Raw genomic sequence first — 16,665 nt, 5'->3', positions numbered from 1 at the left:
AGGGTAAAAAGGATTATGGACTAAAGGGTTGGGGTTTGTTGTAACAGTTTTTTAACTTTGGGTTTAGACAAAGCCGCAATATAACTAGAAAAAAGTAAATTTTTGAGACGATTAAGTTATAGCTTCAAGATCGAACTACACAAAATTGAGACGCGTACCTGTAAAAATCAAAACATCTTCGTGCTGGCGATTAGACGATCGGGTTAAGTGGTTGATGCTTTTCTAGAAAACTCCACAAGTCTTCCCGTTGACTTCCAGATCGAAACGCTAATTGCCAACATGTTTTTAGCAGCGTTAACGTCCCGGTTCCAAAGTTTCGAACAGGTTTTGCAGGCAAGGATACATTGGCCGGGAACAGTCTTCAATGCTTCAAGATTGTTGGAACAGCAATTATTGAATATTCGAGAGGTTTTGTATTCATCAATTGTTATCGTTAGTAAATCGCCAGCAGCCTCTCTTCGCTTCAAGGCACGCCAAAGAACTCCCACGACACCAGTCTTATGGCCTTTAATGGGCACTGCAGTCTTCCCGATCATGCCATTACCAACTACAATCAGAGGGATCTTTTTAGTGTCGCCTACACTAAAGGGTTCAGGCTTCCACTTGTTCTTCAGGGAATTGCTGTAGAAATCATAAATTCTATCAATATTTCTGCGAATAGTGGATGAATTGCTTATCATTTAAAAACCTTACCTATCTTTCTTAGCGAGAACATCGCTTACTTCTCTCGCATCTGCTTCTTCCTTCTCTTCTGGAACCTTTTGCTTCTTCTTCTTCTTCTTTTTACGTTTACAAAAGGCCATTCTGTCGGTATTCTTCTTTGGCCACTTGCTTCGATCTTTCTTCTTCTTCAACCTCAATTGCTTATTGTACTTTGTGGGTTCCATTAACAAGCATATTGACTATGTTGTTGGCAGCACGTTCCTGATTTTGGTATAACGAAATCTGTCTTCAGCAGCTCTTTCGCCGTAAAAAGAGAACAAGGCTTCGAAGTGCTGCATTATATATTGTACATGACGGTCATGTTGTTCGATGATAGAAGGTTGGCGGTCGTTATGCCACTTTCGATCATTTTAATTGTGCCTGCTTTCTTCTTTTCCAGCTTTGCAGCGTATCTGGTACTGCCGGTCATATGATAATATTCCTTGGTAGAGCAGCTGCGTACTTGATGTTTGCTATGATTCAGCCCTATTGCCGCTGTGAAAATAGATCTTCGGCCTGGATCAATGAAAGCGGGTCTGTAATCGTCTTCTACTTCGTCATAAGAAAATTCTTCCAAAGCCAAGGTGTAATTATGAATGGTCATGTCTTCTTTTGCTTTTTTTTTTGCGGCTGAACAAAAAGTCTACAGTAAAACCGTCCGACCTAACCATGTTTCGAAACATTACATCAGAACTCTCCTTCAAAGCGGTTAGACTATGCCACAAGCAAAAATAGGGGTGTGTTTACTATTAGGGATAATATTTTTGCTGAGGAAGTTCTTCTATAGGTTTTACCTTTTAAAACCGAACTTTTTGAAGTTGAAGACTTTGCAGAATTGTTCGAGTTGGGCTGTATAACCCTTGGCAACTTTTCCATTCGAGGGAACGAGAAGTAGAATGACCCTTTAGGCCACAACTGATGCACTTGATATCTCCAGTTGTTTGCTTCTTTTCTTCCTTGATTGTAGCTGATTGCTTACGTTTCTTGCCGCTACTTCCAACTAAATTTCCGTTAAGCAAACATAAACTTGTCTTGCAATGAGAGCATGATACTTACCATCAGCCGCAGAAACTGCTTTGTAAAATTTGCATTCATGGTATGCCTTGTTGAAATATCCGAGTGTTTTGCAATCCGTGCATTCGATGTTTACTAGTCATACAAAACATAATTTGAGGATTACCACTATAACTTATTTGTGGCAGCGCGCTCATGTGTTACTTACGGAAGGACTCATCTTTGACTTTATTCTTATGGGCTTCTGCCACCGATTTGATTTTTTGCAAGATTTTGGCTTTGTACATGGTGAGTAGTAGCTTACAGGATGAGGAAAGAAAGTATAGAAGAAGAAGATGATGATGAAAAGTCAAAGAAAGGACGTCTAAATGCTTCGAATTTGACAACATCTATTTTTTTTTATTACGATTGACAACAACAACCGTTATCTACGTGGCGGAAGAACGTGTCTGGGATCAGTTTAACGCGTAGATCAATCCATATGATCCATAAATAAAGTCCCGTAAACCACAACCCTGTATCTATTGCTGATAAGCGTGTCACACTAAATACCCAGTACGTCTCGTAGTACTTTAACGTAATGCCACTATCAATTGAAAAATGTCCACTGACCTTCAAAATAACGTCTCCAATTATTTATTCAATGAATCGTCCAAGAATATTATACCATTCATCTTAAAATAATTCAAAGGTATCTGAATAAAAAATATATATTGTCCAATAAAATTTGTATAAAGTGTAAAATTGAAGCTAAAAGTTCAAAAATAACTCGCAGTCACACCGCGTACCGAGGACCGAGGACCAAAAATTAATCAACTTGATTATTTGGTCCTCGCTTTTTTTCAATCAACTTCATTGTCTGTTGGTCCTCCGTATTTTGAACCCAGTTTGCCAATAAAATTCGATGTAGACACCAGTTGAGTAAATAGAGGCAGGCCATTTTTTGTTTTGCTCCTAGCCCAATACCCCTTTTGTTCAAATACTCTTTACCAGCAAAGTACAACTACAATATTCGGTATTAAGGAAAGAACACAATATGAGCACTTCTGTATGGCATTAAACGTTTGGTTGCTCTTAGAGTGTATTAAAAATTTGAAGCAACGAGGTACACTTGTATTTATCTTTCTTCATCGGAATGAAGCGTTTACATTACCAAACGATTGTTATCAAACGCCAGCCTTCTATATCAGCACGTTATTTCTCAACGCATTTCAGTCTTTTAAAACAAATGTTATTGTTTGGCTCAACCTTCTGATGGCTTGCATTTACTATACAGTCCTTACACTTACTAATTGTAAATAGATTGTCTAAGAGTCTAACAGCCCTATAAAGTCTACAAGCTACTAAACTAGCGTTGTATATTATCACTTATGCCAGGCGTACTTATTTGTATTACTTTGAATAAAAATTCCACACTGCATTTCTATGGCTACTTTTGCTGCAAGGCGTGCTATATAATTCTACATATATTATCTGTAAACCAAGAAAAGAATTTTGTTTACTGCTACTTATTATTTGATCGTAAATAATATCAAATGAAGAATGGCGCTGGTATATACTGGTTGTGGTCTTATCACCTTGGGGAAAACAAATGCTCGAATCACGACTTCTAATCCTGTCACTACGAAACCTAGTTGAAACCGACGTGTCAGGCATAGAAACGGCACATTATATAATTCTCACGTTGATAAGTCGTGAATAACAAACCTTCCACATCTTCAAGCATACGCTTTACTAAAGGAATGAAAATCAAAAGCTTTTACATATAATAATAAACAATAAAAACAGTCTCTCGACACAGTATTAGAAATAACAGTTACTTCAATTTCATTTTGATATGAGGATGTGTTTATTTCAGAAATATTGTGTACTATTGCGTGGGACGTTTACTGAACACAACATTACTGCAAAGTCCTATTAGAACAATGAATACTTCTCTTTACCGTTTATCAAAGTATGTTATGTAGAAGTCTTATATTTAGATGCAATTTGCAGTAGCATGCTCTACTATGTATAAATAATATCAATTTTATGTTCATAGTAATTATCTATTGATACAGATACCAATCATTTTCACAATCCAGCATTCTCATACTTTACCAACTGATCTTTCGTATTAACTGAATTATGTTACTTTTCTCTTATAAAGCATTTATCAACGTTTAGCTTTGAGCTATTATACACAAGTAAGAACATGAAGGACCTTTATCCAACCGTTATCGAATAAGGAGAATTAACAAGTATCTCATCCACAAAGATGCTACTGTGAATTGATCAGAAGAGGAAAAAATGAAGTAAACCAATGGAGTTTTCCGACCATGCTAGTTGCAGCAACGTATATATTCAAACTTATGTTTAAAAGTAATAAATACATAAGCAACTGATGTCGATACCAGCAATGGCACGTCATAAATTTTACCTACGATTAATCGGTACAAAAAGTAGTACTTAGCAGTTAAGGACAACTTCAGAGGCTAATTGGCTGAGCATTCAAAAAAGTTTTTTTTTTTCTCGTTAGTAAAGTTTGGTCCTGATTTTTTAAAAAGCTTGAATAAGTAGTTCGATTAAAGAGGAGAGAATATGGAATATAGATAATTCTTAGGTGAGATTAGTTACGTAACATAAAAACTAAACAGGTTATCTTTATGAAATATATTTTACTTAGATTATCGCATCACCATCAACATGAATTTCGATCTTTTAAACTGGTTCATTTATGGACGGCCAATAAGGGATTTCTTGGATATGTAAAAGATAGATCCTTTTAAGTAATGGGCGTCCATTATAATTATTTCGTCTATTGTTGCTTTCCGATTGAATATGGTAACATAGAATTGCAAGAGCAATTGTTAGAGCAAGAATCAGATACTGTCATAGCATTAACTGGTCTGACAAGGGAAGTCTGAATTTCGAAGAAGTGTAATAAATTATGCTAATGTGCTTCTTTGGCGAAAGTCGGTCTGAAATAGAGGTAAAGCGTCAAATTATTCGAGCGGAAAGCAACAGTAATCAGTCTTTTGACGACGCTACATTTTAGCTTTCCTTTGTTTAAGTCTTGGTTGCATCCCATAAACCATTGAAGCGCGATCTTTTTATACTTTTTCTCTGCTTTACATCGTCAATACTATAATCCGGTATCATACGAATTTATGAAAACATTCTTTACTTGACTGCTCTAATCACTGTCACTACCTCTCCAACATCGGAGATGAAAATTCAAATCATAGTTGTGCAATGAGACTTGAAATTCTTTTTTAACATCATTTACGAGTAAAGTTTATTTTATGGAATTTAAGAGAAGCTTCAATTGATCTTACTTCTGATAAATTCCAATTGGAAGATGGCACGGTGGTACGAACATCGCGCGGCTATCCCACAATTTTATATGTAGGATGCTTTTCCGTAAACAACTGTTTATATGGCACATGATCAGCTTGTGCCTCACCAGTTTGTTCTCCTATCAGAAACTTTTTTTAGTGTTTCTGCCATTGTTCAAACCCGCAAATATTTGATGACTTACTGTACAAGCCCAACATCCTTCCTCGAACTTCTCTTTTAAGCTTGTCTCTCGAACCTTTTCGATAAGGTTCTACAAAGTTTGAGGAAGCAGCGGAATTATGAAGAACAGGAGGGGGAACTGACCGACAAACTGGTTGCATTGCTGGAACAAACTCGACTACAGGTAGACTGCCGGACACAGCTACGATTCTATGTCAACAACAGGATAGTCGTAATATGTACCTTAGGGGATTTCCACTTACCAGTATAGGGTGCGCTATTCGGAAGTTTGTTCCACAATATAAAGGAAAGATCAGCATTCAGTTTCTTTTCTACGAATGATAAGGCATTCGCTGAGCCCACTAAATAAACTGTTATTGATGTGTCCTCATCATTTAAATGGTAAATGAAGTGTCTAACCTGAATTATGCATGGTGCCAGAAGGGAATGTGGCAATTGTCTCTGTTTTGGTGCAATAGCCAATAAGTATGTTCGTTTTATACTTAACATACATATCATCAATGGCTTTTTGCAATCCCTTGAGATCATTCTTATATTCCTTGGCAATATAAGAAGAAGGATGAATGGCCTGAATACGCTTAGTGAAAGAATTTTTTTTAAGCTGTTCAACCAATTCCTTATTATTGGGGTCCTGAACAGCCTCCTTCACTTCGCTTGGGGCGATCTTGGTCAAATTGATCAATCTTTCATGGCAAAAGTGGCCCAGCATCAACGAATAATCAGTTGGCTGCTTTCTGCCAAGGTTTTTGTGGACCACTTTTTTTACATCATCCTGGTTTAGCTTCAGAACAGAATGCATGATAGCTACATTTGCAGCTTGAATATCTGCCTCAGGCAATCTGGTATATTCTTCATAAGCATCATTAACCTTCTCAATCAATAGTTTCAAACGAATGTTATCATTAACTTCAGACATGGGGCAAATTGGAGACATTATGCTGTGAGGATTGTTAACAGAAGGGAAGTATCATTAGCCGAAAGACAGCAAAAAACAGCCTTAATATTCATTAATGTGTGCAATATTTGCTTGTTTGCATGGATGGATTACCGTTATGGTGTTTATGGAGATTACATGAATCGATAGTTAGGAACTTGATATCTTTCCTTATTCTGAAGAAATTTGTAGATTATTGAATCGGGAGTTGACTTTTATTTAAACGCAGGCGTCGACGTCTCGCTGAGATATTTAGTCAATTGAAACTGATAACTGTTATGAGTCGATGACTATGAACTTAGTGTCTTCATTGGTTTTCGGATGAAGTAGAAAGATTAATTACTGTGTGAGGTCGAATGGGAATTATATCATTTGAGGACGCGTATAGAAATTAGTCACTAATTTCAGGTTCGGGTGTTTGGGCGGGTGGTTATTATACTTAAGACTTGTATCTTGTTATATGTTGTATATAACCTTTATTAGATACAATATAGATAGACGTGCTAGAATGTTCTCTCTACCTGGTTGTACGTACTCGTGTATTGTAAGTGTTATCTCACCAAACACGCCACTCGCTCAATCAGCTACTTATAAATTTGATTGCTCGATCATTGCATTTTTTTAATCAACTTGATCGCATTTGGGCCTTACTTTGGGCCGCCATAAAAATGGTACTTTTTCTACAGTTTAAGTGTTTTTACATTATTATAGCGTATATAAAAACCTTATAAATGAACGATATTGAGATTCATAGGCGCTTTCATATGTAACAACGATAGCAGCTCGAATCGAGGACCGAAGGCCCAAAATTAATCAACTTGTTTGTTTGGTCCTTGCTTTTTTTTCAATCAAATTGATTGACGTAGGTCCTCCATATTTTGAACCCGATCCACAGATAAACATCCAATGAAGCCCACCATTTGAGCGAAAACGAAGCAGCAATTCTTCTTACATCTATAGGAGTAAGCAGCTATTATATTACGTCAACATCGTGGGCTTGATATTAAATGTTATTAAATATTCTTACAATAATTTTGTGATGGTTATGTAAAAAGTCATTAAAATGCGAAAATAAATAAGCTATGGTGGACTGTATGCTGTCTGGCTGTATGTGCTACAGTATTATCGCTGTTACTTAAGTAATGCATCAGTTTGCGACAATTATGTAAGTAATTTGTTATCATTGATCGAGTAATTGAGTGATTCAAAAGAAAATTAAGACCGCCAGAATACTTATACGCAAAAATTAGTTTTGAAACTGTTCTAAGAACCTAGAAGAGGAAGTTTTCCATTACTACAGACATTACATAGTAATCATTGTTTCTTGTAATGCTTCAAGAGAGTTTAAAATGGTGGTGGGTTGGTTTATTCAATTGCAGCTTGTATCATAATGCATAAAGTTTATCCAAAAAAAACAGAAATAGTTTAAAAAAAAACAGGAAAAAAGAAAATAATATCTAAAAATAAAATTTTTACCTGAGACCATAAAAGTTAAAAGATATCTCAAAAACTTAATGTAATGTAAAAATTTTATCTTAAATTTTGTGTTTCAGAATTTCAAAAAGTGTGTCTCAAATAGCTTTTACCTGCCTTAAGGCAAGAAAAATGAATTATCGTTCTCAGCTCTCTTCCGTGTATTTTGTTTTTCAACTAAATCCACCAATCAAATCGCGACATACCCCTCCTAACCCGTAACCACTTTTGCCAACACCATCTCAACCTATTTGACAATGAGTGTTGCATCCTCATCTTCTGAGGCTACCTGGGCAACTGTAACTGCTCGGAAAAGCGCCAGCCGTATCCCGGCGCCATTAAAAAAGGTTCATGATGGCCAACGTGAACGTTTCGTTGCTAAGCTGCTTTACGAGGCACCTGACGTGGCTGCTTATTTGCGTTCACAACAAATCACGTCGATCGTCCACTCAACTCTTACGAGTGGGTCAGTTATCTTCAAGTTTCCTTCTAAAATTTTTGATCATTATACCGACGCGTATAGATTGATCACTGATCAGCTTGGCCCTGTCCTTGGGGGATTTAATCCTATCTCTTTACGTAGTACACGTCCCCTTTCCGATTTAATTATTGCAACAAAGTTCAAGTCCGATGATGCCAACACCAAAGCCATTTCGCATGGCGTAACTGTTGAGCATGTCACCTACAAAGCCAGCCGCTTCGTAGATAAGGTTGATACCACTTTCACGCGTGTCAACCTCACCCTCTTTCAATTTGAGGATGAAGCAACCTTGATAAGTAAGCTTAAGAAATCTATGGCCATTTATGGCAAGGTGTGCCAGATCAAGATGCTTACCAATCGAGGTTTCTTTGAGGGCGAACTTTCCATCTTGCTTGACACCAGCGGTAGAGATGACGATGACCCTTCCCCCGTACAACCATTGGACCGTAAACTGTTCTTGTCTGAATGGGATACGTTAGCCCCTGCCAGCTGGAAAGGCGCACCTCCTGTCTGCTACTACTGTCGCCAAGCCGGGCACGTTCGTAAAGACTGTCCTGCTTTGCAAAATTTGACCTGCTATAAATGTCATCGCAAGGGTCATATTCGCCGAAATTGCCGCATGGCAGACGTCCCCGTTCCTGTTTTAAACGTTAATGAGCAAAGTGATACTGACGCCATTGCCGAATATGAAGTCCTGAGTGAACTCACCCATAAAGAACGCCCCACCGATAGCCCTACACATTCCTCTACCATCAATGATGAGTCTGGCCTTATCATCCCGAAAAAGGCAAAACGATATGCTACCCGATCAACGACCGCTAAGGCTTCTGTAGATCATACTTTGTCTCCATTCAATACACCCACTGGTACTGCCGGCTCAAAATATGCCAGTATCACTGTTGCTGCCAGTATGGCTCTGGACGAGCCTGCAACACCTGCGCCTTCCGATGCCAACACTAGTTCGGCAACTACACCCCTTCATAGTCGTTTAACTCCTGCTCACACTGATGATATGGATCTGATAATAGATGCGGATACCACTCCTCCCAATATAGTCATGACCGCCCAGGAGGGCAATGAATAATCGATCAAATCAAATATTTCCATTCCTTCCTCTTTCCCCAGTGTGCAATCCTACTCTCTAAGTATTGTGCCATTATCTGTTTAAACCCGACGTTATTGTTAACAGATGAAATTGTCACTTTCGATGAACGCTGTTTACAAGCGACCATCATCGATACAGTTACCCGTAATTTTATATGCTCTATAACTAATATTTACGTTCCAGCAACTACCCATGATAGAATGCCTTTCCTCGCCTCCTTGATGTCACAACCGTTTTTTACAAAGGAGGCTCCAGATGTCAGCTTTATTGTTGGCGATTTTAATATGTCGCTAGCTTCTCTATCAACCACTTCAACCAATCCTAGTTTTCATGAATGGTATCGTCACCTCACTCATTATTATGATAACTGCTTCTCTGCAAGCATTCCTACTTTCCAGCGTGGTGTCACTCGCAGTACCATCGATTATTTCTTCTGTCACCGAAGTATTACCCCACGAGTCCTTAACAGAACTCAACGGTACCTACCTAGCGCTTGGACAGACCATGTCCTCATGATGGCTGACCTGTCACCCGATCGTTTGGACGTAGGACCCGGGGTATGGCGCTTCAACCCTTTGCTGCTGTCTAACGATATATTTGTGGATTTATTAAAGACTGCCCTCATTGAGTTCTTTGAAGTCCGTAATAATATCACCTCCAACCCACAAAGTACCTGGGAGGCTCTAAAACAATTATTAAAACACATTGCAGACCTATTCTCCCATGGATCTACTGCTAAAAGGCAGACAACCATTGCCGAACTTCAACACCAACGGGAAGCCCTGCTTTCCTTAAATAAGCCAGCATTCAATATAACCAACAGACAAGTGTCGCTTATTGAACAGAAACTAGACAAATTGCAGGAAGAATCCGCGCAGCAACATCTTTTACGGTCAGCCACTCGATGGCATGAGAAAGGAGAGCGCAATAATAGATACTTTTACAGGGTTATCAAAGAAAGACAAGCACAACGAACGATTCACTCTTTAAAAAGTGGTCAAGATGGCCCTGTCTTAACTAGTACTAATGCTATCCTTGAGGAAGCTCATATGTTCTATAGCAACCTTTATCGCCCTGATCCTATCGACCTGTCGGCAGTTCAAACGTTACTCGATAATGTTACGCAGGCGATTGGTCTTACAAACGCTCAACAGAATGATCTTACAGCACCGCCCACGTCAGAAGAACTTATTTCTATAGTTAACCACTTGCCCTCACAAAAAAGTCCTGGGTTAGATGGCATACCGTATGAGGTTTACCGCCATCTGCTTTCCTGGAACATTCCGAGCTTTAAGCAACTCTTCCTTCAAGTGTATGCTGACGCCTTTGAAAATATTTTCCCAGTCACCTGGAAACAAACTCGGATGGTCTTACTGTACAAAAAGGGAGATCCTGAACTCTTACAGAACTGGCGGCCTCTATCGATGATCAACACTGATGCGAAGATTTTCACAAAACTATTAGCTAATAGGTTCAATGTCGTTTTACCACAGCTGATTAATCGCTATCAGACTGGCTTTTTACCGCACCGACTAATCTCGGATAATGGGTGGGTTAACCAAATACTAATGTCACATTATAGCCATTGTGGTATGTCTTACCCTGTTGTTGCTGTCCTCCTTGATCAAGAAAAAGCATATGACCGAGTACATCCTACCTACCTTCAGATGCTTATGAAGCATTTCGGCTTTCCTGCTTCCCTCGTATCTTGTTTATCTAGCCTATTTTTTGACACAGAAATATCCCTTCACATCAATGGATGGTTAAGTGCTCCCGTTCGCCAACAACGTGGCCTTCGGCAGGGAGACCCCTTATCACCACTGTTGTTCAATTTAGCTTTCGAACCCTTACTACGTACCATTTTGTCGAGCTCTGACATCAAAGGCGTTTCACTGCTCTCAACCTCCGCCTCCTCTAGTCGATATGGACAACTTCTAGCTCGCAGTCTGAGTGTCCGTTTTGAACCACAGCCTTTGTTTGACTGGCAAGACACCCCTCGTTTCAAATTATTGAGCTATGCGGATGATTTAGAGGTTTTCTTGACCACACCTACGGAATGGCGTGTCTTGAAAGACCTCCTTACAGTTTATGGTAACGCTAGTAATGCCCGTGTCAATTTGACAAAAACAGAAATTGTTTCCCTCTCTGGTCATCCGCATACGGCATGGCTCCATATTGCTAATCAGGAATCTGTAACCTTTCATACAGCTGAAAGTCCATCTGCTGCCAAATATCTTGGCTATCCTCTTTTCTCAACCAATGCTCAACTAAAACACTATCTAGCTTCCCTTGAACTGAAAATAGTCCGTCACTGTAACCTCCTGAAACAACGGGGATTGTCTGTCCGAGGTGCCTCACTAGTTGCTAATTCCTTGATACTTAGTAAGTTATGGCATCTCCTGCGTGTTGTAGTTGTTCCGGTGGACTGGCTTGATAAGCTTCGTAGCATTGTCCGGTCTTTTGTGGTTCCTTTCTGGCCTGCTCCATCGTGGGAGCGCTTGTGCTCACCTAAACGTTTTGGTGGTCTAGGCTTAGTGGATCTGCACCGACAACAATTAGCTCTTCATCTTGTGTATGTTCAGCGCCTTCTACAGCCCCCTTCATCAACCGATTTTGTCTCCCCATTACTGGCACATTGTATCCAAGTGTACACCGGTCAGTTGTCCTTACTACCATGGATTTTATCGACTGCCACTTATCGTTCATCATTTCGCTTCCTTCCGAATATGCTCCACCTATGTTCTCTGCTGATGAAACTTCCTTCATCATCTCTTTCCTCCTCATGGCATGGCCGCTGAATTGCTGATTTGCCCCTTCGTAGTGCCTTACAGCGTTCCCCTTCGTTTGTAGGCCCCTTACCCGTGGATCTCAATAGCCTCCCACGGCATTTAATCGTCTCTACTGTTCTCCTTTGGTCTTCGATAACTAACTGCTTCTACACGCTAGGGTATACGTATTTCCAGGACTATCCGAAACTGAAAAGGATACCTAGTTTGCTTTCCCAAGGTGTAATACAATGGCTTCCTTTTATTCAAAACCGATTGATTGATGTCCGGGCCCCTCCTACGGCTGCTGCTCCTACGCCCACTTCACGATGGCCTAATGTATCTTACAGCACCTTATGGTTGCCTGATATGTCCCAGTGGCGTGTACCTTCTGGTTCTCAGAACAATACCACCATTTTAAAGCTTTCGCTTGGTATGCTACGGCTATACTGGCATCCTGATTATTCCGTTTTTAGTGACCTTCCTCGGATTCCTCAAGTGTTTCCTTTATGGTATCGGCCTCCGGCTCAATGGAAACGGTTCTGGTCACTCTCAATCCCTCATGCAGTGCTAACTCCATGGTGGCGTTTATGGCATAATTGCATTGGGTACAGAGCTTGGCTGTTTTCCATCAATCCTGTCATAGCTGACTCCCCTCTTTGCCGCCATTGCAGAGACTCCCCTGAGGATGGTTTTCATTTTTTCGTTGGTTGTCCACCTAAATGGCAATTTTGGATCACGGCACTGGAGGAAAATAGAATTATCTCTTTTCCTGCCACACCTACTGGCATTTGGCATATATTGTTAACACTTTGTTCCCCGTTAGATAATTCTCCTCTGCCTGACCACACAATCGTTCAGGTTAGTTTGATACTTTTAAGTATCTGGAAATATCATTGGCGCTGCCATTTTGATTGCATCTCTTGGTCCCTAGCAGGAGTTCGTACAGTCTACCAAGACGAGGTTCGATTCAGAACACTCAATACGAGCTCGTAGTATATTTAATGGTTTCTTTGTCGTAGTTTTTATGTATGCCTTTTCTTCACTTCTTTTATTGCCACTTATCAAAATATAATTTATTGTCCGTATAGTCGCTTTTAATAAAGTACGTGAATTAAATACAAAAAAAACAAAAAAAAAAAATTATCGTTCTCACATATAAACGAATATATAGATTTCAATATAATTCAAAAAATATATACTTATATATGTTATAAAACTGTAGCAGCTTTTAAACTACAGAAAAAGTACCATTTTTATGCTTTTTTTTGGAGGACCAAACCGAGGACCAAACGCAATCAAGTTGGTTGAAAAAATGCAAGGACCGGGCAATCAAATTTATAAGTAGTTGATTAAGCGAGGCGTCGGTACTGGGTCCGCAGTCAATGATATTATGAAAATTTGAAGTCAGAACGTGTGTACCTGCACATTGTGCCTTTTCTTTGTTAATTTCGAAGCGAACAACTTGAACATGTCCGCATCAACCGTTGCTACAGACAACAATGCAACAGTTCTTGACAGACAATTAAAGATTCTAAGCCCTCCAAAAACTTCCTCTCCCATTCGTAAAGTTAAATTCGACAGAACAATTTAGCCTTGAATTGCCCAGTAGTAACTATAATTACTTCTGAAAATAGCTGATCTTCCTGAGGAAGTTTATAAGTTGAGCGCTAATGAGGTTAAACAATTATATCAATCAGCAGTTGACAGACGACAAGCTTTGGAAAGTCAGTAAGTTTTGAGAAATACTCATTATAGTGCTAACATTAGTCATGCTAATCAAAGATCCTTTATCTTAGGCCTTTGAAGACACAAAAGATGAGAGATGTGGAGGAACAAGAGAAACTGAAGAAATATCCCAAAACAACTATTCGCGTCCGTATGCCTGATCATACAATTGTTCAAGCTGTATTCTATTCAAAAGAGAAGGGTATATGTTCAATTGATATAACAATCGCAACAGACTCACTTAACTGACATATTATGTCTACTTTCGGATGGTATTAGTCTCTGCATTATACGGTCTTGTCCGTAGTCTTTTAGAAACGCCGGAGCGTAAATTTGTTCTATGTTTACCACCAAGAGCAAAGTTAGTGGAACCGAATATTACCTTATATAAAGCAGGTTTAGCACCTGCTTCCAATGTTTTATTCGGATGGATTGAGAAGGGAAGTAAAGGTAGGTATAAGCGGAAGGATCGTTTTAGATGTTGTAGATACGTGTAATTAAATTTTGCATTTAACCTAGGTGATAATGCTTTGAGGAAAGAATATCTAGACATGAAAGAAGAGTTGACACATGTTTCGTCATCTCAATCCCTTGCATCAAGCATTTCCTCTCCTAAAATTTCCAGTTCGTCTAACAGTTCAACTTCACAAACCAAAACATCTAAACCCATTCCAAAATGGTTGCAAAAAGGGTTGTTTAATAAAAAATAACGTATTTTTGGCTTTGTTTGCCATGCTTATCTCATCGTATTTTCGTAATACAATAGTCAATTATTATACTCTACTGCAACGCTTTTTTCTTCTCAATGTGATTTCTGAACATAAGTAGAGTAACTTTCTTTATCGTGAATACACATCAATCGCTAATGCAATTATGAGTGCTGGTAAAAAGGACAAAATTAAACAAAGCAGTTTTCGTTTATGACAAACTTGAAAGCATTTGACTTCCTATCATTTTATTTACATGTTTGATACCATCTGCGGCTCAAATATATATCTATCGAGCATATGATATACTGGTAGCGCAACAGTACTATGTCTTAAAAAAAAAAGCTGCAGATCTGTTTTGCCCGTACAGCAACAAGTAATTGCATTGGATTCTTGCTGTAATCATAGACCGCTGACCAAAGCCAGTGGCAGTGACAGAATAATTTAGTGCTATTTGCTTGAATAGAAGGATTGTGACATTGAATACACCCATTGTAGGCAAGCTTCCTTCCATTTCACTTTGTTCGCTTATATTGTACACGGTATCGATTCGCTTCGGATTGTACTATTAAAATAGCATGTTCATTCTTTCTTAATAGATGGTAAAATACAAAGCCTTCCTTTATAAAATCTGAACTAATGGGGGTAAAAGAAAGAACTTTCTTTATATAATTGAAATACGATGCTTCATTTCAAGACAAGCTTGTTTACATTGTAAGTAAAGATAACTGAAAAATGGTAAACTAGCTGCGAGAGTTATACTTTTTCTACGAGCTTAAGCAATCTAGAGGTCCAACAACCTTTTACAGCCGCAGAATCTATAAATTAAACGATCTCGAGATGTTCAGACGTGATTTAAGACTGTATCTTGCTTCCATACATTTAATTACACAGCAAAACAAGCACTAATCATTTCCAGTTCGACTTCTACGCATTAAATCAATTTATATACACTCATGGGCTTTATTCATTAAATGGTGGCAAGGAAAATGCCTCTGGGCTGAAATCTTCCATAGAATTTAAGACACAATGTGCACCATGCGTATCTTCACCAGTCAATGCTTTAATATTCTCATCAGGAATCCATACAACCTACATAAATAGAGCGCAAAGTTATTAGATTAAAGAGAAGATATAACGTAGAAGGTATTTTGCTGTATTCGACAGTATTCTTATTTACATTCATTTTCGCATTTAAACCAGCCTGAATACCATTCACAGCATCTTCAAATACTAAACAATTCTCGGCAGGTGGGTTTCCTAAGTGTTTCTGAGCTGCCAAAAAGAGATCGGGAGAGGGTTTGGCATTTTTGATCTCGGGGTCATCACCACATATAATTACGTCAAACAGGTCAAAGATCTCTTTGTTTAGCGAAGTCTTCAATTCAAATTTTGCTCGTGTAGAGGAAGTAGCGACGGCAATAGGTATATCATGCTGTTTTAAGTGCTTGATTAGCTTTTCTACACCCGGCATGAGTTTTGCTTTAGGAAATAAAGCCTCTTGAATAATGGCGGTCATATCGAGGTATTCTTGAATGGTCATAGGTAGTTTATAGGTATCCACTACCATTCTAGCTGACTATATGAAGAAAGTAGTCAGTTCAATATGCTGTACATATAAAGCAAGCTTAAGTGCATATAGCAACTGTACCTCGTCACCCGAACGACCCATTAACTGGCTTTTCACATCCCAAGTAAATTTTACACCATTAGCATATTTGTCCAAGATCTGTTGAGTAACTTCCGTATAAACACGTTCTGTATCTAGTAGCAACCCATCCTTGATATTGAGTACCTGAGTTAGCAAGTTTTCCTTACTGTTCACTGCTTCAAGAAGTTACCATGTCAAATATACAGTGAGTGATATAGGCCATCTTTATTCTAAACTTAAGTTGTCCAGGAAAAAAAAAAAAGTACGGAAATGGAAGAACTTAAAAGCAAAGCGCAACTCAAAGAGATAAGGCGCCTTTTTTTTTTCTGAAAAGTGAATTACATAATTTACAGAGGTATGAAATTTCAGGAACTGAATAGTGGACTTTTTGGCTTCTGAATTATAACAACTAACAATCGATAACTTCTTGACGTTTTTAATGCTATTGTCCGGCTTCAACACATTACTGATAAAAGACGGCATAACAGTACTTTCCATTTCTATAAGAATGGCACTACGTCGTTGTCGGCGTCGATGTCGGTGTCGGTCGCCTAGAGTAAAACTTATAGCGATAGCTATACTATCC

The 16,665-nt window shown here is 38.8% G+C and overlaps 7 protein-coding genes across 7 annotated transcripts; 2 read left to right on the top strand and 5 right to left on the bottom strand.

The window, feature by feature from the left end:
• Positions 1-281: 281 nt before the first annotated feature.
• Positions 282-1,747, bottom strand: BDF20DRAFT_941593 (uncharacterized protein; the record flags this gene model as incomplete). The annotated part of the gene is made up of 4 exons (XM_053084798.1): positions 1,166-1,747; positions 874-945; positions 723-818; positions 282-608 (listed from the first exon to the last, which is right to left on the bottom strand). Coding segments are annotated over exons 1-4 (636 nt in total), but the record flags the coding sequence as incomplete, so codon positions are not given.
• Positions 1,554-2,102, bottom strand: BDF20DRAFT_873486 (uncharacterized protein; the record flags this gene model as incomplete). Its single annotated transcript, XM_053081205.1, has 3 exons — positions 1,925-2,102; positions 1,759-1,851; positions 1,554-1,702 (listed from the first exon to the last, which is right to left on the bottom strand). Coding segments are annotated over exons 1-3 (268 nt in total), but the record flags the coding sequence as incomplete, so codon positions are not given.
• A 16-nt stretch (positions 2,103-2,118) lies between these two features.
• BDF20DRAFT_836008 (uncharacterized protein) lies at positions 2,119-2,656 on the bottom strand (the record flags this gene model as incomplete). The annotated part of the gene is made up of 3 exons (XM_053078909.1): positions 2,119-2,342; positions 2,384-2,411; positions 2,534-2,656. 3 exons carry the CDS (start codon positions 2,654-2,656, stop codon positions 2,119-2,121), a joined length of 375 nt encoding a protein of 124 aa, XP_052935470.1.
• A 2,674-nt stretch (positions 2,657-5,330) lies between these two features.
• Positions 5,331-6,342, bottom strand: BDF20DRAFT_873470 (uncharacterized protein). Its single transcript, XM_053081204.1, has 3 exons — positions 6,284-6,342; positions 5,635-6,173; positions 5,331-5,576 (listed from the first exon to the last, which is right to left on the bottom strand). Exons 2-3 carry the CDS (start codon positions 6,167-6,169, stop codon positions 5,425-5,427), a joined length of 687 nt encoding a protein of 228 aa, XP_052935469.1. The 5' UTR covers positions 6,170-6,173; positions 6,284-6,342; the 3' UTR covers positions 5,331-5,424.
• A 7,122-nt stretch (positions 6,343-13,464) lies between these two features.
• On the top strand, positions 13,465-13,970 carry BDF20DRAFT_820674 (uncharacterized protein; the record flags this gene model as incomplete). The annotated part of the gene is made up of 3 exons (XM_053077554.1): positions 13,465-13,558; positions 13,631-13,724; positions 13,793-13,970. 3 exons carry the CDS (start codon positions 13,465-13,467, stop codon positions 13,968-13,970), a joined length of 366 nt encoding a protein of 121 aa, XP_052935468.1.
• On the top strand, positions 13,860-14,556 carry BDF20DRAFT_550255 (uncharacterized protein). The gene is made up of 2 exons (XM_053075725.1): positions 13,860-14,171; positions 14,241-14,556. Exons 1-2 carry the CDS (start codon positions 13,991-13,993, stop codon positions 14,429-14,431), a joined length of 372 nt encoding a protein of 123 aa, XP_052935467.1. The 5' UTR covers positions 13,860-13,990; the 3' UTR covers positions 14,432-14,556.
• A 397-nt stretch (positions 14,557-14,953) lies between these two features.
• BDF20DRAFT_873419 (HAD-like domain-containing protein) lies at positions 14,954-16,339 on the bottom strand. The gene is made up of 4 exons (XM_053081203.1): positions 16,270-16,339; positions 16,080-16,208; positions 15,609-16,007; positions 14,954-15,520 (listed from the first exon to the last, which is right to left on the bottom strand). The coding sequence occupies exons 1-4, from the start codon at positions 16,300-16,302 to the stop codon at positions 15,392-15,394; spliced, it is 690 nt and encodes a 229-aa protein (XP_052935466.1). The 5' UTR covers positions 16,303-16,339; the 3' UTR covers positions 14,954-15,391.
• Positions 16,340-16,665: the final 326 nt, after the last annotated feature.

This window comes from Mycotypha africana (assembly GCF_025528875.1).
Source record: "Mycotypha africana strain NRRL 2978 chromosome Unknown BDF20scaffold_6, whole genome shotgun sequence".
In the NCBI taxonomy this organism is placed as follows: Eukaryota; Fungi; Mucoromycota; class Mucoromycetes; order Mucorales; family Mycotyphaceae; genus Mycotypha; species Mycotypha africana.
This window is presented reverse-complemented; position numbering and strand designations above follow the sequence as displayed.